Raw genomic sequence first — 26,670 nt, forward strand, 5'->3', positions numbered from 1 at the left:
CTGTTATCATTAGGAGGTTTGTTCAATAAAATTTGAATTGTACTCTTAATAGTTGATAACATGAGAATTATGCTGACTTATTTACATCAATTATTTAGGTAAATGAGAAAAATATAATTTGCACAATAATTTGGAACAGGGTGTATATGTGTACAGCTGGTGCAAAGGAGTTAATAGCATGCAATGTCAAGCAGCATTTACTAAAGGTAGCAAAATGCTTTCTTGTAAGAGGTAAAGACTCCTGAGGGCAAGTAATTATTTTGCCCCTGTACAAATCATTAGTAAGACCTTATCGAGAATATGCAGTTCAGTTTTGGACACCAGTTAACAAAAAGGATATCAGGAAACTGGAGAAAGTACAGAGAAGGGCAACCAAACGGATAAGAGGTATGGAGGAGTTCAGCTGAGGAAAGATTAGCTAAACTGAATTTATTCTCTCTTTAGAAGAGGTAATTAAGGGTGGGGGAGGGATATGATCACCATGTAAAAATACATAAGTGGCCCATATATTGAACTTGTTGAATAACCTTAAGGTCAACAAAAAGGACAAGGGGGCACTCTTGGTATCTGGAGAAAAAAAAAAAAAAAAAAAAAAAGATTCAAGGCCTCTTCATAGCTGTGAAAATGTGTAATGGGCTTCCTTAACCCCTTTACGCCAGCCACACACAAATGTGCGGCCTCCTGGCGTCTGGGCCTAGACGCCGAGCGGCCGCACATTTGCATTCATGTGTTACATATGTGCTGAGAGCGCACGCCCTGTGTGCTCCCAGCACACGTGCGGTACTCACGGAAAGGTCCCGGTCCGCTCTTTCGATCGGGACATTTCCCGATCATGTGACCGCCGTGTCGCGTCACGGCGGTCACATGATCCCTAAACTACGCCCCACTCGCCCCGCCTCCCAGCATCTGAAACTCTTAAAGGGCCAGGAGGCGCCGGCGGGAAGGGGTTAAGGACATGGTACTTTTCAGCTTTTTTTTTAAGCTGTCCAATAATTTTATTGTTAAAACACAATTAATCTTAAAAAAAACCCCCAAAAAACAGAAGTGTACACTAGAAATAATTAGAACAAATCAAAAAAGAATTATACAACTTTTATTTTCCACGGTTTGTAAAGAATTTTGCTACATAGTTTATGTATATTTATATGAGATTTTACACTTTTTCCTTTATGAAGTTCAACGTTGTACAATTTATAGTGACATGTTTCGTAGTGTACCTACAACATTTTAAAAAGTTTAGCTTTTTTTTTTTCTTTTTTGGAATGTACAGTGTATGAGGTAAAATTAAGGTTACATTAATTTTTTTCCTCTTTTTACCTGCAGAATTCTGCAGTGAGACTTAATGATAAATACACTAATAAATGACATTTACTATCAAAAATAGGAATTCAATTTGAATTTTGCTATGAAAAAACAGGTCACAACGGATTCACCTCCGGGTGACACTAACTTTAGACATTCAACCGCGTGGAAATTTCAGGGCAATTACACACAACCTCATTTATACTGGCCTGACATGGCACATACAGAAGGCTCTAGAAAAAAATAGATTCAATATATTGTAGTCATCTTTGAGAACATATTAACTGATACATGAAAAGGTGACAAAGGAAAAAAGTAAACACACGTCACAGTTCAATAGACAGAGCAATATTACCACTAGAAGACCTAAGGTCAAACATCCGTTAAAACAAAAACAGAATAACAAAAGAAAAACAAAAACATTCTAGTAACACATTATTTGACACAAACAATTACAATACATGCCCATTGCTATTGTAGAAACAGTTCTTGAAAGATCTTCATAACACAAAAACAGCCGCTTGTTGAAACCGATAAAGAAGTGTTTACTGTAATTAAAAGAATATTAATCCCAACTAAATGAAAGATTAGTGAGTGACTACTTTCAGACATAATAAATTAAAAGAAAAAAAAAATGAAAAAAAAAAAAAAAAAAAAAAAAATCACAAAAATGTGAGTCGGAATAGACAATGTAAGCGTGAAATTTTTTTTGTTAAATAAAACTTTTTATATAAGCCGGCAGCTGTGTGATACCTGTGCAAAGGTAACATCATACTTCAACCTGGCCGTTCGAGAACTTACAGAGGCAAGCTCAAAAAACAGGAGAAAGTGCATCTTTGCGACACTGACTACATGCAGTCAACAATTTGGTACAGAATCTGGACAACATAAACATTAAACATTAGTTTTCATTTCCAAAATAATTAAGCAGCTTAACAAGATTTCTGGTGCAAATTACAACATTTTGCAATTTAGGTTCTGGTGAAAGAAATACACATAATTATTATTTTTAAAATGAGGCAAAGAAAAAGAATAAAGGCTACACTATATGCTCAGTGTTGATGGGAAGGATAAGGTCGGCTGCAAAGGCAGAGATACGGTAAGACTAGTGGTAGCCCCTCTACATACATTGTAACTAGCTGAAAGTGCTGAAGTATACCTGAATTTTCAGAGTCTGAAGTTAAGCCTCATGCCCTTCAAGAAACCCAAAGAACGAAGTCCCACAGGGAGCCCAGGCAAGGAGGTAATGGTGAACGTTTCTGAAAGAAAATTAATAGTTGGAGTTTCTGCTGCTTAAAACAAAGAAGGCTCCTGATTGAAATAACGGCCATTTTCCAGCCTTTGCCATTGAGAGCATTATCTAAGGAACCGTTTATAGTAAAGTAATACCTTATTTGAATGAATTTGAATTTACCAGCTGTGAGCACCATTGCCAATATTTAACTGTCTGTAGGGCAGTGTTTGTGTACCAAGCTAGTGAACATTCCCTCAGCTCAAGACTTCTGTGTAGGACAGCCTTGTGAGAATTTATGCATTCCCCCGAATTAAAAACGCATATTTTGGAGATGACAACATCCTGGCAGGCCATACATTGTAAACATTTTTTATTCAGCCACAAAAATGAGACCAATGGAGGAATCCCCCTCTCCCTTCCCGCAGGGACATAATATTCTGACAGTGGCTCCTGCTGCTGTCAGAATACACTGTTCAGCGACAGCAGCCAATTATAGGGCATCTAGTATATGCTAGAGCTCCTAAGAGAACACATTACTCAGCTTTCAGTAAGTGCCCAAAACAAGAGGCATAGGATGTGTCCTATTTTCTTGCTTCAAACAAAATTCTTCAGAATTTCTATTTTCTTGCTTTACACCAACACCTACGGCCAAACAGCAGGTATGCATGAAGAGTCCATTGATCCTCATTAAAGGATAAGTTCACTTTTTGCTAAAAACAAATGCACATTTTTTGGCAGGTAAAAAAATGTGCATTATTTTTTTTTACAGAAGCCTGTAAAGCATTGCAACATTGATCAGCAGATCGCTGATACCCTGCAGACCTGTCAGTATATTTGCTTGCCCATACGGGATGTACAGGAAAGCAGATATACTGACATGAAAAATCAATGAACTACCACAACACTCAAGGTGTTCTTGCTGTGTTTTCCTGCAGCCGGTGGTCAAAACGTTTCTATCCTGAACGCAATTCTTCCGCATTCAGGAGAGGGAGGTTTAAGCTCACCTAAACTCGACAGCTCCTAAACTCTGCTAAAAGTCTATGTGTACATGGATACATAGGTTTTTATGGAGCTGCATTTAGGAGCTTTGGAAAACAAAATGCCAACAGCTCCTACACTCAAATTTAGGAGCTGCCAGTGTACATGAAGCCTTAATCTTATGCTACAGAGAGATTTTGTCTTGTTTAGGTAATTTCCCAATTGGCAGAACACTAATTTCAATGTGTTTCAAAGCCAGGGCCAGCAACAGTCTAAGGGTTCCTTTTGACAGGCTTTAGTTATTTTCACAACAGCTTTCTCCCCATAGAATTCTAAGCTAATGCAAAAGTGAGTGAGCAAGTCAACCGCAGGTCATCTGCACCTGTATTGAATTACAATCATCAAAAGCACCCTACATTTGCCAACTGAAGCCTGCAAGTGCTGGCCTTAACTCACTCAGTAGCAGCAGATTAAAAATGCCAATGTAGTATGTTTATAGGAGTGAAGGGACCCGATTGGTTGAAATATTCATACACTTTATTTTATTCAGGATGTCTACTTGAATTACTTTGTTTAAAAAGTCACTTTACTTGTGGGGTACTTTGTGGTGTGGCTGGTACCTTTTTAATGGTCTTTGGAAGTCTTCCATGACACTAGAAACCTAAAGGTGTCTTATTTAAAGCAAAATGCTCAAATAATGCTGTTTAATTACAAGAAACGTTGGAACCCGAGGTATAAGCTTTCCGTTACATTTCGGTCCAGTGTTGAGGGGCTTTGGGCTGTGTTGATGAATGTCTAACTTGCATTTAAACCCTTTTAAGCTTTTTTGTAGTCCCATAGCTTTGTATAAGGAAAGAAGCAGTTCTGACACAAACAAAATCAACATAGGCCCACAGCACACTGATTGTACTGAATATCTCCAGCAATAGAAAAAAAACAGTGCTGACCTCCCAGAGCTCAGCATACATGAATGAAGGGTCCTCATACATGCTAAAAGTACATTTGAGAGGAGTGTTCAGTATTTACACCAATCAGCCATAAAACTATGACCACACACGAGTAAAGTGAATAACACGGATTATCTTGTTACAATGGAATCTGAAAGTGGGTGGAATATATTAGGCATAAAGTGAACATGTTGTCCCTGAAACTGATGTGTTGAAAGCAGGAAAATGGGCAAACGTAAGGATTTGAGAGACTTTGACAAGAGCCAATTTGTAATGACTAGTCAACTGGGTCAGAGCATCTCCAAAACTGGAGCTCTTGTGGGATGCTCCCAATCTGCAGTGGTGAGGACCTTCCAAAAGTGGTCCAAGGAAGGAAGACTGGTGAACCAGAAACAGGGTCATGGGCATCCAAAGCTCACTGATGCACGTAGTGAGAGAAAGCTGGCCTGTGTAGTCCAATCCAATAGAAAAGCTACTGTAGCTCAAATTGCTGAATAAAATAGTGCTGACTCCAACGGAAAGGTGTCAGAACACACAACACATCGCAGTTTGTGTATGGGGCTATACAGCCACAGACTGGTATAGGGATGTCCATGCTGACCCTTGTCCACAGTCAAAAAGTGCCTACAATGGGCACATGAGTATCAGAACTGAACCATGGAGCAATGGAAGAAGGTGGCCTGATCTGATGCATTCAAGAATGGTTTAGGGTACAACACAAATTTTAGGTGTTGTCTCCAGATCCCAGTCCAACATATGTGAGATGTGCTGGAAAAACAAGTCCAATCCATTGGGGCCCCACCTTGCAACTTATAGAACTTAGAGGATCTGCTACAGATGGCTTGGTGCCAGATACCACAGCATACCTTCAGAGGTCTAGTAGTGTACATGCCTCAACGGGTGGTCATAATTTTATGACTGATCGGTGTAAAGGTTCCAATAAGATGATTTTTTTTTTTTTGTACAAAATCCTCCCTCTCCACTGTGACTAGGTTGGCAGTGCCTTTTTTGCCATAGCTAGGGGAGAAGCTGGGGACAAAGCAATTACAGCAGATTTCCCAACTTGTCAGATTACACTGTTATGTAGTGTTAAGTCCCTGAAAACAGCCAGATAAGGGGTCTATTATCTCAGATTTGTGGAAACCATTATGAACAGCCATAGAGGTGTCTACTATAAAGAAATGGACATTTATATGATATCAGTGTACAAGCTCAGAGCAGGATCTTTCAGAAATGGGACAGTCTGTGACTAGGACGTGTCCCATTTGCCAACTGTTGTCTAATGTCTATTATATTAAAGCTGCCCAACTGACACATTTATTGACAGCAGGGATTTTATTTTGACTAAAACCATCTAGTTATTAAAAAAAAGAAAAAAAAATTTTTCTTGATCACACCCGTAGGAGACTTTCACTAAGCTGTAAAAATGACAGTCGTCAGTTTCCTCTAATGGAATTACTGCATAAGGAAGAGAGGTATGTATAGGTAAGGTATTGCTCCCATTTAGACCACCTTGGTTTAAAAAAGTTGCTTACTTACCATTAACAATATTAAAACCTCTTTCACATAAACCAGTTCATGGATATAATTTAAACATGAATTACAGGTATAAATTGTTTTGACCAATGTAACTATGCATATAAGACATGTGTGGGATCCCCCTGGAAGCTGGAAATCGCTGTAGTAGGCACTGCTGCTACAGTGATCTCCAGAAGCTTCTGGGTGCTCTGCTGAGTGGCTGCACTACTGCCTAATCAATGTAAAAGTGTTCTCTGACTGGGCGAAGTGGAGAGGCAGGGCAGTAATGTCATGCTCTTGGCACGGGACCTGGAAGCTAGTGGAGATTACTATAGTACTGGTGTCTACTACAGTAATTTCCAGCTTCCAGAGGAATCCCACAGGTAAGGAATCTGCATAGTTACACTGGTCCAAGGTGGACCAATGTTAATGTAAAAATATACATTCCTGCAATTCAGCTTTAATTTCTGTGTTGTTTCCCTCAAATTAGTATTGTTAGCACAGTTATTATCTCCATTCCGTGTCTCTGCTTGATGTCACTTTCTTGCCGTGCCCCGATACTTCAAAGATGCACACAAAAGGTAAGCAATGTTTAAGGTGAATGATCAGGCCTGGCTTTAAGGGTTAAGTCAAGTACACATGGGCTGAATGTCGGCAGCATCGGCCGGTTCAATAGAAACCGGCCAACATTCAGGCCCATGTGTACGGCAGCCAAGCTGGCTTCTGTTGAAGGGGCATGACCGAAAAAGGTCTGCTGATGAGCTCCAGATCAGCACTCTCATCCAATGGCTGAGAGGGCTGACATGAGTGTTCTGGCAGGGCAGATGCCCCCCCTGTCAGAACACAATAGCACAGCAGGGGGGGGATCACTGTAGTAAGATCAGATAGTTAGCACAGCGGCTCCACCTGAGCTGTCAGTTATTTCCGTTCAGCCCGCTGGGTTGAACGAAAAGGAACTAGTAGTGTGTACTAGGCTTTAGACTTAGGACTAGGAAACAGTGTTAGTCTTAGGCTGTGTGTCAACGTGATGGTACCCTCAAATAAGCAAATGACCAACAACTATTGCACAACTGCAAAGAGCCATATCTCTATAATCCTTGCACTGCATAATGTCCATTCGCCAGAAGCAATTGTTTTAAGCAGCAGAAAGTGCCTTATGACACATCTTTTGTTCAAAAAGATGCTTCATCCAGTTTAGATAAAAGGGTTGTTAGCCATAGCTTAAAAAGCAAGTAAATGTAAACCTGCGTAGTCTTAAAAAGGGACAATGCTTATCCCAAATTGCAAGGCATAATGTATCTACTGAAAGATTTCTGATTAGGCAGATTTCACCAGTTGTGCCATTTTCACACTGTTAATATACATATATAGGCAAGGCATAATGTATCTACTGAAAGATTTCTGATTAGGAAGATTTCACCAGTTGTGCCATCTTCATACCGTTAATATATAAAATAAATACCTTCTATAAGATTAAAAGCTTGTTTATCTATAATTTTCTTTTTTTATCATGAATCTGGCATGATTATTTAGAATTCCAGTTTTTTTTTTGTTTACTGCCTGAGTTAAACCTCCAAAAATGAATCACTGTATTCAGATTAGAAGATACCCTGCTACCTCCTATAAGTGGCAATGTACCAGGTGGCAACAGGGTAGAATTAAGACAAGAGGAGGTAGAAGTTCAATGCCAATATCACTTTCCTAACACCCCTTAATCATTTTATTTTTTTTGCAGCACTTGAGGTGACCTTTAATTATAGCTCACTCTACATTTCATTCTTGCACAAAACAAAACTTTAAACGGTGAAAGTGAGAATCGCTGGATGTATGTAAACATCACACCAGATGGCAATTGTAAGAGCCGAGGTCTTCATGACCTAGGATCATATATGATGGTAGAAGCACTGTGGCAGAAAAAGGAAACAACATGACATGCTACGGTAGTCTGGACATTGTGCTAGATGCCACCATGTTTTTGAAAAAGAGAACTCAGAACAAAAGATAAATTCTTTCCTTATAAGATGCAAAGTAAAAAAATAATGTACGTGATTCAAGGTGGATGAACTGGCTTTCCTTCACTTTATGACAAAGTACTGGATGATGAAGGCAATCAGGATGGAGAAAGTAGCAAAAAGCACAAGAATGACAGCAGCGCACTGCTCATCACTGAGCGTCCTTGTTGTCCTTGTGGGTTCAGTAATGTCTTTGCTGGTGTTGGATTGGGACTCGATCCTGTGGGAAATGAAAAGGACTGTGGCACTATAAGGACCAGTTAAGTCCTGTGGTCCGGCAGCATCTTGGCACTGGCGAATGGCACATACACGAAATCGGTATTCACAGTTCAAATTGAGGGCAGAGTATCGGTAAGATGTATTGGGTCCCTTGTATGCCTTGGAGAAAAAAAAAAAAAAAGATAACGTGAACCAGAAAGCTATGCGATATCAACTCAACAGACACTTGAAATATGCTGCACATTGTGGTCTCCTTATAAAGTATCAGGCCTACCCAATCTGCATGACTTGGGCAATTCTTGGAGGATAAGTCAAACAAGGGTACACATATCTAGGAGAATTAGAAAATCATAGTTCACCTCGAAGGTATAAGATTCAGTTTGTCAGAACATCTGTGTTAAATTTTGGATGAATCTTTTTGTTCTCTAAAGATCCAGCAAAGAAAAACTTGCTCAGTAAGTGTAGTCATATTCTAAGCTCATCTAATATGCACAGGCTAGTGAATATGCAGGTTGGGTGGAAAAGTCCATACTACGTGCATCTCTATGGTTAGAGAAGCTCAAATTGTTTAGGATGGGAATCAGTTGGAAGATTAACCACTTCAATACCGGGTACTTTTACCCCCTTCCTGCCCAGACCAATTTTCAGCACTCTCGCACTTTGAATGAGAATTGTGCAGTCATGCAACGCTGTACCCAATTTAAATTTTTAACATTTTGTTCTCACAACTAGAGATTTCTTTTGGTAGCATTTAATCACTACTGTTTTTTTTTTAAATTTTTTATTAAATTAAGGAAAAAAGACCGGAAATTTTGAAAAAAAAAACCCCCACATTTTTCTTCATTTCTGTTATAAAAGTTTGCAAATAAAGAATTGTTCTTCATAAATTTCAGCCAAGATGTATTCTGCTACATTCGTTTGGTGAAAATAACACAAATCAGTATTTATTATTTAGTCTGTAGGAAAGTTATAGAGTCCAAAAACGATCGTATATACAGTAACTGAAAATCGATCAATCCTAAAGTACTGACAGCCAATCTAATTTCTTGAGGCTCGAAAATGTCAGGACAGTACAGATATCCCCCATATAACCCCTTTTTGCAAAGTAGACAGTATTTTGTAAGAGGCATGGTGAGTTTTTTGAAGTTGTAATTTTTTGTCATGCTTTTTTGGGAAATTAAGAGATTTCATTTTTTTTCACATTTTTGTTTTTTTACAAACTGTCACCTGTGAAGTACAGCATCCTCATATAACTGGTGTGGTGGTGATCAGAGACACTGACTGGTGACAGTATAGAAAAAAAATTAATCATTTATTTTAATCTTTTATTTTTTGTCCTTTTACGATTTTGTTTTCTTAACACACTGTGACCAGAGTAGTATAATGTTACCATAGTAACATTGTGCTACTCTGGGGAGGTGACCCCTATTTTGTTTTTTATTTTACACATTGATTGCTTATAGCAAATAATTTATTTGCTGTAAGCAAGCATTTAACTGAATGAAATCGATTAATTCAGGTTTTTTTGTTGTGATTAGCTGTGATTGGACACAGCTAATAACATGACACAGATGGGCTGTGATTGGCCCTGTCTGTACACGTGATCACTGTGACCATTCACAGCTAATGACACAATTGTATGCAAGGGATGGCATGAAAGTAAACCATCCATTGTTTACAATTTTCATGTGACCTGCTGTGATTGGTCACAGCAGTCACATGGGACTGGCAACAGGCCGGTACACAGATCTGTCCTTGGTTATGTCTAAGGTACACAGCCTGAGACAGATCTCCCCACAGCACGGGCACAATCTGGAAAGACGTCATATGACACCAGCCCGGATCAATGAGAGTCCCGCTCGGCCGTCATTTTGCTATTGGCCGGGTGGAAACCGATTAAGGTAAGAAACTTGTGGGTAAAGTGGAACTACAGGCAAAATAAAAAAAGAACCTATATGCTAAAGTCCATTCTTATTAACTTAGCAGTTGTTTGGTTTTCCACACAACCGTTAATACTTGTTTATCTTGCCAGATCCATTATTTTTCACTTGCTATGAAAAGGGTGAGACAGCTCTTCAGTCTGCAGTGAAACTGTGCAGCAGCGTTTCACGCTATGGATAGGGTAGTCTAAGATGTAGGTTTAAATGGACGTTAAAGTATATGTAAGACCTCATTTTGTAAAGCAACCCATTCAGTTTAAAATAGAAATGAAAGTCAAGACATTTGTGCATACATATAAACAAATATTATAAATATCTTTGTTTTTTCCTTTTTATAAGTGATCACATACCCACTGTTCTCAGCTGCATAAGGAGCTTAGAGAGCTGGGGAGGAGAAACACTAGTCTTTCCAATGAATGGCTGTGTGGGAAAGGGGGGGTGGGTCTCAACACAAGCCTGATCATTGGAGGAGAGCAGGCTGAGTTCCCAGCACAGCTAGAAAATAGGAAAGCAGAGGAACTGGCAGGGATACCAGGGATTTCACACAAAGGAAGCAATAAAAATAGAACAGGATACTTTTTCATACATGTGCAGTACATGATACAGCAGGCACATATCAGGAATATGAAATGTTGGGTGCACATATTCTTTAAGTAGGCAATGACCAAAGCCTAGCTGAAATGGACACTAAACTCTGGTTTAAAAAAAAATCTTAAAAAAGTACCTTCTATTGCTCTCAGCCTCCTGTATGAAGGAATGTAGTCACCCTCACTTGCTCACTCCCAAGGCAGACTAGTGATTGTGGACTGTGGGATTTGTAGTGTGCATAGGGCAGTGCACATTACCACAACGTGCACTGCTTGTTTCAAAACACATGGAAGTCAGGGGGAAAAAGGAGAATTTCAGGAACTCAGAGGAAGTTAGAAGGAGGCAGAAAAACACCGTAAGAAATGATTTCATGAAAAACAGATGACAGGACTATTTAAAGTAGCAGATGTTTGGACTATTTTTAGAGAAGAATGATATTGTTTAGTGTCACTCTAAGCCAGGGGCGTCCAACTCAATTTCATCGCGGGCTGCATCAGCATAGTTGCCCTCCAAGGGCTGGTTGTATCTGTAAGACTAGATGTTCAGAACACCCCCCCCCCCTTACATAAGATGTCAAGAGTCCCTCCCCACCATCAGATATCAAGAACCCCCCCACTACCATCAGAAGTCAAGCCCACTCCACCCCCCCTTACCTCAGATGCAAAGAGCCTCCCTCCACCATCGGAAGTCCAGAGGCCCCTTCCCTCCCAAATCACAGTGCACCCCCCTTACCTTGTGATGCTGCCGTGGAGAAGCTGGGGGTGGAGCTGGTAAGTGCAGGGTCTGGAGAAGGACCAGAGGAGGGCTGGAGTCAGCTGCCAGAGTCTACTGAATGCAGAGACCAGGGGAGGCGAAGATGAGGGGATGCTGCAGCTACACAGATAGGCACAGGATCTGTAGGAGATCTGTCTTCCTCTCTGCTGCCAACTGCTGAAATGGGGGGGGGGGGGGAATCAAGCCTCTCCATGATGCATGGAAAAATGCAGGATCTGTAGGAGGAGTTGTGTCCTCCTCTATGCTACCGTCTGCTGAGACAAGGTGGGGCGGAGATGAGGGGCTGCCGCAGATGCAGGAGCGGTACAGGGGGCCTCATGACATGGTCTAGCGGGCTGAATTTGGCCCGTGTGCCTTGTGTTTGACATATGTGGTTTAAGCGAACACTTTCTGAGCACTTTTACCTTTGGAAAACAAGTTTAACCTATAGGAATAAAAGCTAATAATTTTAAGCACCCCCAGCAGTCCTATAAGGTAATTCCCAACTATCATTTTTGTTGAACGGTTTACATTGCATGTACAGTACATATATAGAAAAAACAAAGTCATGTGAAGAAATAAAAATGTATATACTGAATACGATCACTAGGCTTTATGCACACGGGGTGTTTTGATAATGCTGGTAACATTAGCTGTGTAAAGTCACATTAAAAACGTGAGTTTTTCAGTTTTAGCATTTTGGCATTAGCGGAGTTTTCCCGAGTTTGCGGTTTTTAGCGGTTTTTTTTTTTACCACGTTTTTCAGCGTTAGATCGGTTTTACAGCTAAAAAAACTCTTCTAGAAACCCACTAGTCCTGGGTATTTTTTCCAGCCAAAAAACGTTGATTACAGTATATGTGTGCATGGACACAGGACAACATGCTGGTGAGTTTGCTGGTTTTGGCTTCTGATGTTTTTTTTTTTCTACAGCCAGTAGCTGTAAAATCGTTCAGTGTGCATGAGGACTTATGGGTATTAACCACATACAGTTACCAGAAAAGATTTTTTATTATAGTGGTTCTTTGAGGTGATATGGCGAAGTTAGGTGAAAAGAATTCCACCCAGCTGATTTCCACACTGCCTTGGGTATTGCAACAACAAAGAGTCTATATCTGCCATTCTAAAAGCACTATTTTCATTATTCAGCATTAAATACCTACAGTTCTGACCATTAGTGAAACTGCCAGCACAGACAACTTGCTTGTCTTAAAAAAAAATATTAACAGCTTTCATGCCAGACACATCATAAGGGTGGCGTGTGAAACAATAGGAAGGATTACTCCATGCCCAGAATACTCGTGATGTTTCAGGGCACAGACAAAATGTTCCTTCACCACAGCCATATTTTTGTTTTTGCACACATACTAAAATGTACATTTTAGGCCTGAAGATTAGTTAAACCCCTCCAAGCAAACCCATAACCCCCCCCCGCCAGTACCTTCAACCTTTATAGCTGCCCAAATCACTTCCACCGGAAAAGCCAATTGTCTGCTAAAATTTAAACATCTAGTTTTTTAAATTCCGTTCTCCCAGCTGCCATTTATAAACAAGTGGTATAGAAGAACTATCACTTCATACATTACTCCAGCCCCCTAGGGTACAAAGTACACTTAGCACTTTTTTCCATCTTTTTAGAAGCTTTAGAAGCGGAGATCCTGTATGTAACGGTGCACCCAAAGCTCCGCCTGCCAATTTCTAACCAAAACATTTCAAGGACAGGGATGTACGATTGACATTGCTTGTGATGTCCGTGCACTTTTTTGACACAAGCGTCATCACTCTGAATGGAGGGAGTTTAACACTGAACATCATATGCACAAACACAGCAGCGCTGTTCCTGTATCCTCTTCCTTGACGACTGAACCCCTTGGCAATAGCCATTCGACAGCCGGAATCAATAAAAGGGGTTTCAGAGAGGCAACAGGGAAGACAAAATTTCACTATATGCGGACGACGCCTTACTATTTTTAGCTGATACTGATCATTCCCTGGTCTCCCTCATGTCCCTGATTCAGACCTTCAGCTCTTATTCGGGTTTCCTCAAACTGGGACAAGCCTGTCCTTCACCCCTTGGATGTTCCTCACCTGTCCACTGAACACACTCCAAATCAAAATAGTACCCTTTTTAAAAAATATTTAGGAATTTGGGAGTAACCTTGTGTAGAGGATTATTTAAAGCATAATCTTACCCTGCACTTTACTAAATTAAAGCTCAAGCGAAAATCTTGGTTGAAGCTTCCCCTCTTGGTAACAGGAATCAGCATTTTGCCAGCTGGAGAACCGCATGCCATGATAACCGAACAGAAGCGATACTTCTGACCAGATTTTCTAGGTATAGTTTGCTAGAGCAGTTGGAATCTGAGGACGCAGATAAATATTCTCCAGCTAGCACTCTGTCTCTTATGAAGAAAGTTTGGAAGGAGATCAAATTTATTATGCGATATGAGGGGATTTCAACATATGTGCTGTTGTGGGAGAACGTCTGCTATGTGGAGCTTCGTAAACTCAAGGGGTTTGATTTGTGGTACACCAGTGGAATATGGTTAATTGGCCAACTATACCATCAGAATGTTCTTTGATCCTTCAAAGACCCGTGGGAGTCCTTTCAGTTACGAACTTGTAGATTATTCCAATACTCCAATTCCAAACAACAATCTTAACATGCAAATTATGCCACTTATTAAGTCTCTCTCAGAGGCCCATTAGAAAAAGGGGTCATTTCTTCACTGTACAGGCAGCTTCTGGGAAATTATTTAGAGGCCTTGTCCTGCCCAGGTCATCATGGGTGGGAGTGGAATCTGGGAGACATTCCTGCAGTTAGTGCCCTCTGTCTCTTTGTCATCTGCACAACTTATGCAGCTGTTCATATTTCACAGGGCTTATAGAACTCCATTAAAAGTTATTTCAGTGGGGTCTCAGACCTACCCCGGAGTGTCCGCGCTATCAGGGTTCCCCTGCACACCTACTCCACATGTTGTGGAAATGCCTGAAAATTATCCGGTACTGGTATAAGTTGCTGAATACTATTAATCTGGCTTTCCAAACAAACTTAAGAGTTGGATCCTAAAACTTGCCTCTTAGGATGCTTAGATGAGGAGACTATTCCACAAAAAGCTAGAGTCTCGATGAATGGCGCTTAGAGGCTAACTACACCTAATTGAAAGAGCAGTAAGTTTATATGAACAGGGGTACTCCGAACAAATTCTGTAAATTATGCAAGTCACGGCTGGCGACTCCCCCTTCTCTCTCATCTTCCTTAGGCTATTGTAAGGATGAATATAAACCCAATCGAATGTGATCACTTCCTTTCTTACATGACTATATTGTGAGTTCACCGAAGTACAGTGCCTTGAAAAAGTATTCATCCCCCTTGAAATTTTCTACAAAGAAGAATGGGCAAAAAGTTCACTCCACATGTGCAAAACTGGTAGAGACATACCCAAAAAAAGACATGCAGCTGTAATTGCAGCGAAAGGTGGTTCCACAAAGTATATACTCAGGGGAGCTAAATACAAATGCACGTCACACTTTTCAGATATTTATTTGTAAAAAAATGTTGAAAACCATTTATCATTTTCCTTCCACTTCACAATTATGTGACACTTTGTGTTGGTCTATCATATAAAAACCCAACAAAACACATTTACAATTTTGGTTGTAACATAACAAAATGTGGAAAATTTCAAGGGGTATGAATACTTTTTCAAGGCACTGTATGAAGGCGAGAGCAACAGCTATGCTTCTTTGCTTTATTCACTCAACCTAAATACGCAGGCAGAAAGGTGCTTAATGTGTCTCCCCCCCATGTATGTTTTGTGTGTCATCCTGTTAATTTAATATATTTAAAAGCTACAAATCACCTTTGTGTACCTTTGCTTCATCTTCATGTCCTCATTACATAGGTTAGCTATTCATTTCTTGCATGTGAAGCCCATATTAATATGATTAGCTGCACAGGAAGTCTCATTTTGTAATTTAATATAGCCTTGTTTGCTTTGTTACATTAATAGAGTTAGCAGTGTGATCTTTTTAAAATTTTAAATCTAATAAAGAAAAATCCATATCTTCTTTCAACAGCTTTCTGTCTCCTATCTAATATAAATGTCTAGATTAGTAATAAAACAAATTAGGATATCTATCTATCTAAAGAAAAAAGGTATCCCTTTTCCTTTACATTAAAAGAAAGCTGATATATTAACTGTACAAAAGGGAACCCTTTTAATGAGTCAAAAAGGTGGCAAAATGCTGATTGCACCTTCTGGAAGTGCTAAGGACCTGACGATTATGCTGGCCTTCTGCCTTTAATACTTTGAGCAACAGATGCAAGTCAAGCATGCAAATAAGAACTTCTATCCACCTTCTTGATCTGCATGTGTGGTTTGAGTCAGTAACTCAAAGTTATAAAGCCAGTTGGTTAGAGTAACAGCTAGGTATACATTATCAGAAATTGGTCAGCTGTCTTGATTCTTTCAAATACTACCATGGCTTCTGGCAGCTGAGCAATATCTGATTAAAAACACACATAAAATTAGCCTGATTCTTTAAACATAGTGTAAGGGACCGCCCGGCGGTACCACTAGCACTCCACTGAATAGGCGTCCCCAGCGCACGGAATCTAAGTCCCAGGGTGCTTGTTCACCAGGGCCCCTGATGGTGGGGATGGACTTGGAGCCCCCCGAGACCAGGTCGTGGCTACTGGGTACGTCCGTCAGTGGTATGCGCCAAGGGCTCCCATGGGAAAGAGTCTGATATGAGGAGGTAAGAAGACCCCACTGCGAGGGATGGACGGATGGATGAGCAAGGTCAGACGGGCCGGGTCGGTAACGGAGAGGACGGTAAGGTACAAGGCAGCGGGCAGAGAATGGTCGGGTCACACGCCAGGTCAGCAACAGCAGGTCAAATCCAATAGGGGGCATTCAGGAGAGAGGTCAGGCAAAGCAAGGGTCAGGACAGGAGAAATTAGCAAGGTCAGGTACAATCCGGGTCCAAAACTTACAGGGCACAGGTTCGCAGATTCACAGGATGCAGGAAAGACCAGAAGGCACTGAATGACAGCTCAGGGCCATTTAAATATCCCGCCCTGCGCTGCCATTGGTGCCCAGCGGGCGGCCGCGGCTTCTACTGCGCATGCGCGAACTCGAACGCCGCGGCCGGCCCGGACCTAGTGCCCGTGTCCCTGCAGAGGGCGGTGCACTGCGCTGGGACCATCGCGGCGGGGATCATGGGGATCCCTGACACATAGCTACTGAATGTACTCAGATTTCAAGATTTCCAATGCTCTCTACATTTTTTTTAACCAAAAACCTAGCTGTTAGGTTGAGCTGGTGCTGCTACTTCATACAGAATCTGCCCTGACCTTAAACATGGAAACATAGGGTTGATCACAACTTAGGAAGATAACGCTGCCTTGCAAGTATGTATTGTAAAAGGCATTTCACTGGCTTCAGGGAGATGCTTGTTAGGACACAGATCTAAAGTTAAACAGAGCCAGTACTTGGTTGACAAAACTGAAGCTGGGTACACACGGTCTGAATATCGTCGGGTTCAGTGTGTACAGCTGTCCTTCGGATAGAAGCCTGTCTAAGGACCGGCTTTTGGTGAAAGGGACAAGCTGGAAAACCATCAACCAATCAGCATTTGCAGCCTCGCAGTGTTTTATATAATACTTGATTTATCTAGTTTTGCAGTTGTACTAGAAGACAACTGTTGTGTATTTGCCTTTAGTTTTGTGATATATTACTGTACAAATAAGAATTGTCACTAAACGCATACGTCACTTTTTATTAATTGCTAATTACGAATTATAGGATTATGTGATATAGTGACTTTTGGAGAGTTCATTTCACTCATAGCCCTGAAAGGGAGGATAGAATATTTTATAAAAGGACCTTTTTTTAGAATGTACAATATAAAATGTGCCTAGGCTTTAATGTACAAATAATAAAATGTTAAAATATTTTGAATATAAGATATACACTCACCGGCCACTTTATTAAGTACACCTTGCTAGTGCCAAGAAAATATCCCCCACACCATTACAACACCACCACCAGCATGAACCACTGATACAAGGCAGGATGGATCCATGCTTTCATGTTGTTAAATGCTAAATTCTGACCCTACCATCTGAATATCGCAGCAATCAGTCTGCCCATTCTCCTCTGACCTCTCACATCAACAAGGCATTTTCATGCACACAACTGCCACTCACTGGATATTTTTTCTTTTTTTTGGACCATGCTCTGTAAACCCTCGAGATGGTTATCCATGAGAATCCCAGTAGATCAGCAATTTTTGAAATACTCAGACCAGCCCATCTAGCACCAACAACCATGCCATGTTCAAAGTCACTTAAATCCCCTTTCTTCCCCATTCTGAAGCTCAGTTTGTACTTCAGCAAGTCATCTTCACCACATCTACATGCCTATATGCATTAAGTTGCTGCCATGTGATTGGCTGATTAGCAATTTGTGACATCCTCCCAGAACTGGCCGGCCGCAGTGTAGCGGTCATTTGGATATCTGCGGTCGGCAAGTGGTTAATATAATCTTTTAATTACGGTTCAAAATGTGCATGTGTACACAAGTCTGGAGAGCATTGCATGTAATCTCATTCCATTGGAGCTCACCAGCCAGATGTCTTTACATGGAGCACATGCTCAAAGCTTTGACGTGAATAAGCACCTCAGAAACTACAACTATCCTAAAACAACAACAGCCAACACATTTTGGGAGAGAAACCTGAACTGAATTTATTGGTAAGCTGTGTTTCAGCAGTTGTTCACAATAGCAGCCACAAGACTGGTTCTATATATCTACAGGGGCTGGAGATAAAGGGTTTTGCAATGTTACAGTTTTGTGTTCCAAAAAGGTAGGCGAGATCCTCTGTTGCCCAGGCTTGTGCTGTCAGGAAGGATGAACTGCCAAAACGGTGATCCTTAGAAATAAAGTTAAACTGTACTAAAGTGTGTATAACACCACGTAATGATTTATGAGCAAGGGGAAAATGCGATTCCTACCTGTTTGAAGTCAGAGTCTTTTCCAGCCATCATCTGTAGAATATAGATCACAGGATCCCCCTTCATTGGAGGCAGAGACTCCCATGTAACTTCACAGGTATGCTCATTTATTCGCTCTAGCCGTGGTGCTTGTAGAATATACAGAAAATGTAATCAGTTGGTATAATACAAAGCTGAAAAAGGATTACTTATCATGAATGAAAGGAAACCTGAATTTATTTTTTGCATTTCATATCACTACAACTAGTAATTTGCACCACCTGCTGGAAGAGCAATGTATGAATGAAAAACTAAGCTGAACTGTAGTTTCTTTTACTACTGTGCCTTGGAAAATTAAAATTCCCAGAAGTTCAAGGGTTTCTTTGTTTTAAGGTGAGGAAGACAGGATTTAATCACCTGCCAGACCAAGCCACAGAACACAAATAATGAACCATAAGACCACCAGGTGTCGAAAGCTTGCACCCGCATTTCAAAAACAAGGATAAAATCTACTCTGAGTGGAGTTGCTGTTTAAAGAAGAAGTACAGCCAAGCTCTTTTGGCCATACTTCTCCTGTGGATCACAGGAGTGCAGTTCGTTCTGCACTCCTGAGACCCGTTTCCATCGGACAGCGGGCTGAAGCCTGCTATCGGCTGACTACAATCAGCCGGTCTAGGTTTGGGAAAGATCCTGATATTAAAGTCGGAATACACCCCAGAGTCTGGAGCGGCTCCTGGTTTCAGTCAGCCAGCCGCTCCCTCCCCCTCCACAGTCCAGCGCTCCAGTGAGTGCAGGGAAGGTGGGGAGCCCAGAGCAGACAGCAGTGACTAACAGTCACCGCTCTCTGCTCAGAGTGGCTGTGAGAACGATCATGTGATCAGCCTTAGAGTCGGCAGGGGAAAGATCCAGCATCGGACCGATGCTGCATCCACCAGAGTGGCTGTGAGAACTCAACGATCATGTGACCACTGAGTTCTCAGCCTTAGAGCCGGCGGGAAAGATACAGCACTGGACTGATGCTGCATCCACTTAGGTAAGTATGATTTGGGGAAAAAAGGAATTCTCATACTTCTCTTTAAATTTAACATTTGCCACAAGTATGCTTTGTACATTAACACACTTACCTTTCAAGGCAGGAGGAATAGATTTTGGAGTTGTGAAAACATATTCAGGAGAAAAAGGTCCTTCACCAGCCTCATTGCATGCCTGAATACGAAACTTATAGGATGTGGACTCGTTAAGTCTCTGTACTTTGTATGTGTGACATGGACCTCTGTATAAGGATATAAACCTGGAACAGAGATTAACACACATTTCTAGATTGGTTTATCAATATGAAGTCACATTATGAAATATAAGCAAACTTTCCTAACTGATCTGTGATTACCATAAAAGTGTAATAGCCACACAGCTCAGAAGATCTGACATGCAAATAGAAACAATGAAGCCATTCTGGGCCCCCACCCTTTTTGCCTCTCACTACTGGTCTATAAGAGAGATAAATGAATTTATAGGCAAATAGGGAGCAGTGGGAAGTGTCACGATTGCGGCGTCAGACCCCAGACCTTCTCACCAAACTCGTGACCGAAGGACTAGCTAATCTAAAACCGCGATGTGACATGCGTAACAATGCCACGCCCAGCTGTACCCTGCACAATGATTTTCCAGCTAATGGATACAGATTGATGTACTGACAGCCTGAGCGATTGTTACTGGGTCGGGTTAATTACGCAACTAACCCTCCACACTGCCACCACCTCCTTTTTGGACAGAGAAAGAGGAAACTCGCGTTATCAGTTATAACACTATAAAGATTGAAATAATCGTCTGTATAAAACGGTCCGCAGGCCAGTTATACAGAGGTTTAAACAAACAGTAGAGTCTCTTCATAGGCAGGGATTCGTAAATTGCAATTAGGAGCTGTAGAAACAGTTCAACACTTTCAGAAAGAAAGATTTATTACTAAAAGGGTCAAACAGGTGCAGTAAAAATATTTACAGAGAAGATGTAACTAAAATATATATATAAACATACAGAGAACCATAGCACAGTAAAGAGATATCAGAGAGGGGTGAAAGGGTTAAAGTACTTGCCAAAGTCCTGAGTTTAGCAGATCCAAGTCAGAGCAGGAGGGTGCCTTGATCTCCCTATGTTACGATGGAAAAATGGGTGAATTCTTCAACTGACCCCCTTAGGCTTGACAGCCTGCTTTAAAGTTTACCAGCAGGGGGTGGTTCTGAAGTAAAAAGACCAATCCCCTGTTGAGGGAGGGATCGTCAGGCGGAACCCTAAACTGGAGCCAACATCTTTCATAATTCATATTCTGGTCCATAACTTTCCAGCTGCACAAGTGACATTCCACCCGCGGGTATATTATTATGCAGACAAGTCTGAGGATTATCTAGATATGAATTATGAAATTATATGTTGCACGGTTCACGAGTTCTATGTTTCGGCTCCCCTGATGGTCCGAGATAATTCGAATGACCCATCAAACTGTTTGCCTGCTCCTAGCCAATCTGACGGGATGTCTGGTTTTTATGTAAGTCTCTCCTATTCCAAGATATGAAACATAGGGGTAAAATTGATCTTTTAAAAGTGTTATCTGGTGTGGGCTTCTTGGGAATGCCTTGAACTCCGGGGAAGGCTCCGTTATCTTTTTACGAGGTGTGAAATTACACAGGTTCTCAGGACAGTGGGACTCCAGCTCTCCTGAGGGGGGGCTTTGTAGCTCTGGACTCCCTGCTGCTCTAGCCTGCCAGTGACCCACAACCAGGTGTCACGGTGGCGGAACAGAGAGGAAGGGGGAGGATGAAGGAAAAAGATATTTCAAGACAGTTAAGCCAAGATGGAGGTTGAAGCCAAAATGATTGAACCGCGTCCATCTCTGATGTGCGCGTTTGCGACAGGAAGTAGAAAGTGGGACCAAGCCTAACTTAATTTCCTAAAGTTGCAATTTACCTGAGTTTTGGGGCTACTGGAACACTATACAGGCAAGTAGGCAACCATCTCTAGCAGCCTGATTTATCATAGCTGATGTAATTTAGCATTTTTTATTTCCTCAGTGCCTTAGTGGATTGGTGCACTGAGCTACCGCTAACAAAGGGAGCAAGTTACTGTAGTCATTGGCCAGTATCACAGTCTACACCATCCTTTTTCAACAAGGATTTCTAGGTTCCTCAAGGGTGCCTTGGCAAAGTTTCTAAAAAATAGCCCCAAATTGTACCATAATAATGTACAAGCCAATGGGTGGACTAAAGGATAAGTTCACCTTTTTGACAAATATAATAAATGCACATTTTTTTGCAGGTTAAAAAAAAATGTCCATTTATTATTTTTGTCTGCAGGAGCCTGGAAAGCATTGCACCAGTGATCAGTAGATCACTGATGCCATGCAGGTCTCCTGCAGACCTGTCAGAATATCTGACAGGAAGCTTCAATTAACTATCACGGCGATCCACAGCTGCCAGGACTTGTAGGCACTCATTTACAGAACTCTGTGAATGAGTGATGCGGCAGTGTAGGTGGAGCCCCGCATGGCCGCAACGTTTTCAAATCCTCATATAGTACAAGGAGAAGTTTCCCTGCACTATCTGGGGGAGGAAGGGGGGCGTGGCTGGTGTGACCGCAGCTATAGGTAAAACGCTAAATGCTATGGGTAAAGCTAAAAATGGGTGGAACATATAACATGTTCCCAAAGGTGAACTTATCCTTAAGCCATAGATTTTCATTGTGCAGCATTATAGCCTTGGGTGCTGTGTGCACCAGCTGCCAAAATTCTAACAGCCAATGATGTCATTGGTTGAAAAGTAGGGTTATCGGGGTCCTGCACAGCATCCTCATTTGCCCCTCCCTTGTCCCTCTCCGTCAGCACTGGGGTCATATTAACTGTGTGATGGAGAGAAACAGAGAAGAGAAACATTGGAATACTAATCAGTAAAAGTGTGCAAAGGTATACTGCTTTGTAAGAATAAATCACCTCCAATGTTGGGTGCCCAATGTGTGTGGATGCTGCTGCGATATATGTAAAACTATTTGTTTAGCTCTTTACTTTTTAGAAAGGGGTACTTTAAGAATGTGCAGAATTTTAAAGGGTGCCCCAACATTGTGTAGCATTTTAAAGGTTGCCTTGAGTGAAAAAATGCTGAGATACACTGGTCTATACAAAGCTCAAAAGAGAAGAACCACTCACCACGTAAAAGCCTTTATATAGTTTACTGAATCTGATATACAGACTGCAACCCCCCCGCCGCCCCCCAACACTTTTCACCTGGTCAGGAACTTACTCATTGGGTCAGTATATGGGTACGCTCCTGATTGAGTGAAACATGTTAAAGGATCTTTATATCGGATGGATCAGTCTGTGTGTTGTTAGATTCAGTAAACTGTATTGAAGCTTCTAGATGGCAAGCGATTCCTCTCTCTTTCTTTGGAGCTTAGTATAGACATCACTGTAGAGTTTGGCGTTTTATTTCCTAAAATTGTGGTCCTTTGTTAAATCAAAATGCTCTTCCTAATAAGTTTTCACCAGGTCTCCTGGCCCCTCAAGCCTGTCGCAAAAACGAAGCCTGTTACCGTGTGTGTGTCACCAAACGCTGCTTCACTGATGAGAAGTCCCTGGCTTCTCTGAAACAGACACTTCTGGAAGTGCCCCTCTCCTTGTCTTCAGCAGCACTCAGCACTTTTCTTTGACCACTACATCATTGCTGTGTTCTGTAGTGATGTGTAGGTCAGGGGAAGGTCTGTTTTACAGGTAACAGGGTTTTTGATGTTTAGTTTTCATACCAGGGTTAGGTTTATATAGAAAAAGACATGGGCTGCCATTGCAGTTTTTGCTTTTAAAAAAGGTCATTATAGCGCAAGCTCACACAGCATTGTTCCATACTTCTTATTGGGAATGCATAGATTTTGAAGAACACTATCTTTTTTCGTTCTCAACTAATTTTTATAGTGCCTTTGTCTGCCTAATGTATGATGGTTGTACAGCAACTCTTCAAGTGAGAAAAAACAGAAAATGTCCTCATTTAAAAACGAGGTGTGATAAATCGGGACAGTTTTCAGACTGGTTGTGATTAAATGGATGGCCAAAATTAAAATGGCCATAGTCATGTATAAACTCGGGTTGGGGGTGCTGGTTCATAAATCAGAATAGTAACTAGAACCAGCAAGGCATGGATATGTATGGAGCATGTAAGTATACAATGCATCTGTATATATCATGGTTTCACAGAGGGAAAAAAGTGTCAGATATATAGATATGGAAGAACCACCCTTAAAATGTAAACCAGCTGCAGCAATCTGTAATTGAGGCATTAAATCAGGCAGAACAAGCCTCTGGGGTGCTGGAGCTCAGTTGACATTTTAAATAACTCAGTGGAAAGACATTAAGCCCTCGCTAACAACTACCCTTATATCCAACACATTAAAATGAAATGTATTGCTATAAACACAGCCATGGAATACCTAAACAGCTTTATGTATGGAATGCTTTCCCATGTACATTTGAGACCATTTATACATAATTTTAGTACACTAGAGTCTATACGTTCTCCACATTTGTAGGTAAAATTATTGAATGTGCCATGTCACAAATGGTGTTAACAGAATACCACTTCACATGAGGCAAACTGAAAAAAAGACTAGATCTCTCAACAGCTTTTTTCTGCTTAACATATATTACAAAACCGCCACTATGGTTTTACCTCTCAGTCTTGTCTTCCATCTGGAGGTGGTACTGAATGGAGTCTGTAGGTATGGATCTGGATGTCCCATCTCCCCATTTCAGCTTAAGGTTCTGGTGACTGTAAACAGCACATTCCAGGCGGGGTGGCTCTGGTGGAAGGGGTTTGGTTTTTAATTTAACAGAGTGGCTGAAAGGACCAGCTCCCAGACTGTTTAATGCCTGAACACGTATTCTGGAAGGAGAAGAGATAAAGCATGACTACAGAAGATAAGTGGGGATTTTGTAGACAGCTGTGTCTTGGCTTTTGCTCATCAGAGAAGAAACTGATATTGAGGTGTGCTTAGGAAATAAAGGGAGGGTTTGGGGTAGCTGGTCCACGAGCTCGTTAATACAGCAAGAAGAAAAAAGTGCCTGAACAATTGAAACCTTTATCTACAATAGAAGTTTTAGGTCTGTTGTCTACAAAAAAAATAAAATTTGCTTAACAAATGGTACACAGCTAAGATTGTTTTCATTTTCAGAGGAAAGGGCAACATTTCTTAAAAGCTGGCCTCTTAATAACAAACGGTCTATAATATACATATTACACTGTAAGTGATGCTATCCCATAACCATACCTGGCTGCAAACACATTCAACCAGTCAGCTACAATACCTAATATACAAACATTTCAACTTTATTAAAACACATTAACCCCTTCTCTCTGAGCGTATGCATATATGCAGTCTCACTGAAGTAGGTCTTCTTCCATGGGTCTGCATGTATGTGCCACTGAGGCTGTGCTGAGAGCACACTGCACAGCACACTCCCAGCACAGAGACCCAAGCTCTCACCGAGAGCTCGTACTAACAATCAGGAACCGGAAGGCCTGCTTTCTGATCACCTGATTGCTGTGATTGGCTTTCACAGTGAACAGTCACTCTAAAGCCCACCCATGTGTTTTTTTTTTTCTCTTGAATGGAGAAAAAGATGCATTGCATCTCTTTCTCCTTGCTGGAGGAAAAAGTATAAACAAAGAAAAGTGTGTGGGGGGAAAAAAAAAAGGCCAAAGGCAATAGTCAGAGTCAAAGGTCAGGGGTCAGTGTATCTTTGCTAGGATAAAAAGAAAGCAAAACAAGCAGTATTGTTTATGATTCCTACTATGGGTACTAACAACAAATAATATACATATGTGGTGTGGGATCATCAGAAGAACTTAGGATTTTCTTTGGTGATAGGTTATGGTAATAGCAAGAAATATAGAGCTACATTTTAAAAAAATATATTTTTTGTGCTGGTTTTCCTTGGATAATACAAAAAAATTAAATCAAGAGAGATCCATTACCATTTATCACCAAATAAAGAAAAATTTATCCTGGAAGAAACAAGGTATAATTCACCTGGATACGCTAAGTCTTTGCGATGATATTTACTTTTTTACTAACACATGTAAAAAAAAAAAACTGTGTTCAGGTGTTAAGATTTGCTTTGCCATTGGTCATGAAGGTGTTTCAAAGTCCTTCAAGGCCAATTTACTTCACAGAAATATTCAGTTACATACAAGCGGCCATGCGGGCCGCGTTTTGCGTGGGCACTAGAACCCATTCATTTGAATGGGCTCCTGTGCCCCGTGAGACGCAGAGAAGTCCCTGCACTTCTTCCACAAATGCAGCCCGCACGGGAACCACGGTTGCATTTTCCAGTGTTGGTGGTGTGCCATTAGAACTAATGGTACCCGCCCACGGGTCCGCATTTCTTGGTTTTTCGTGCGGATCTGCAGCAGCAGCACCACCCACACAGATGTGAACCTAGCCTTAGACACTGTATCAACAACCCCCTACTTCAAAATGTTACCTCCACTGAGAAGGATGCCATAACTCTAGTAAAATGGAAGAAAACTAAAAACACACATTAATGTAGAATAGCCAAGCTTTATGTTGCAGTTTACCTGCATGTGGTATCTGGCTGTAAGTGTTCTAGAATGTAGCTAGTTGTCTTCCCAACAGAGATAGTTTGCTTGTCTCCACAGTCTATACTGTAGCCAGTAATCTCAGAACCGTGGTCACATGGTCTATCCCACTGTATAGCAAGGCAGGTGGAAGGAGAGTAATGAGGACTGTCTATTTCATCCTCCTTCATCCCCCAGAGATTCATCACAGCAGCCGGTACAGAGGCAGGTGTCAGGCAGGCCACGACATCACTGAAAAGACCTGCACCAGCAATGTTTACAGCCTGCAATCATGGGAAAATAAAACCAATCACTAAAGATTTTTCATTTCTCAAAAGTTACAGGGAATACACAAAAAAAAAAAAATTATAAGCGCAAGTGAACATGCATCCTATAGGAACCAGTTTGCAGCTCTCAAACACACAAAACAGTAGGTGGTCTCTTCTATAACTCTACATAAATGGTAGGTGTATGCGAGCACACAAAAAACGATCAGCCGCTATGCATCAAGGTAACCAAATAAACCTCAAATAACCAAAATATACAAGAAATGTGCAGCTCTAAAATTAAA

The 26,670-nt window shown here is 41.1% G+C and overlaps 1 protein-coding gene across 4 annotated transcripts in view; it reads right to left on the minus strand.

Moving 5' to 3' along the window:
• Positions 1–1,076: 1,076 nt before the first annotated feature.
• Positions 1,077–26,670, minus strand: part of FNDC3A (fibronectin type III domain containing 3A) — a 341,321-nt gene continuing 315,727 nt past the window's right edge. For 3 of the 4 annotated variants that reach the window (XM_089654386.1, XM_089654387.1, XM_089654389.1), the window contains 5 exons: positions 26,100–26,383; positions 24,192–24,404; positions 19,614–19,780; positions 18,511–18,638; positions 1,077–8,369 (listed from right to left, as the gene is read on the minus strand). In XM_089654386.1, coding sequence (XP_089510512.1) covers positions 8,055–8,369; positions 18,511–18,638; positions 19,614–19,780; positions 24,192–24,404; positions 26,100–26,383 — 1,107 coding nt within the window. In that variant the 3' untranslated portion in view covers positions 1,077–8,054. Of the gene's footprint in view, positions 8,370–18,084; positions 18,429–18,510; positions 18,639–19,613; positions 19,781–24,191; positions 24,405–26,099; positions 26,384–26,670 lie in introns of those variants that run through there. The other variant, XM_089654388.1, reaches the window with a different exon arrangement.

Source organism: Staurois parvus, unplaced genomic scaffold (assembly GCF_062004578.1).
Source record: "Staurois parvus isolate SC_StPar_1 unplaced genomic scaffold, SC_StPar_1.0 ptg000761l, whole genome shotgun sequence".
Lineage (NCBI taxonomy): Eukaryota > Metazoa > Chordata > Amphibia > Anura > Ranidae > Staurois > Staurois parvus.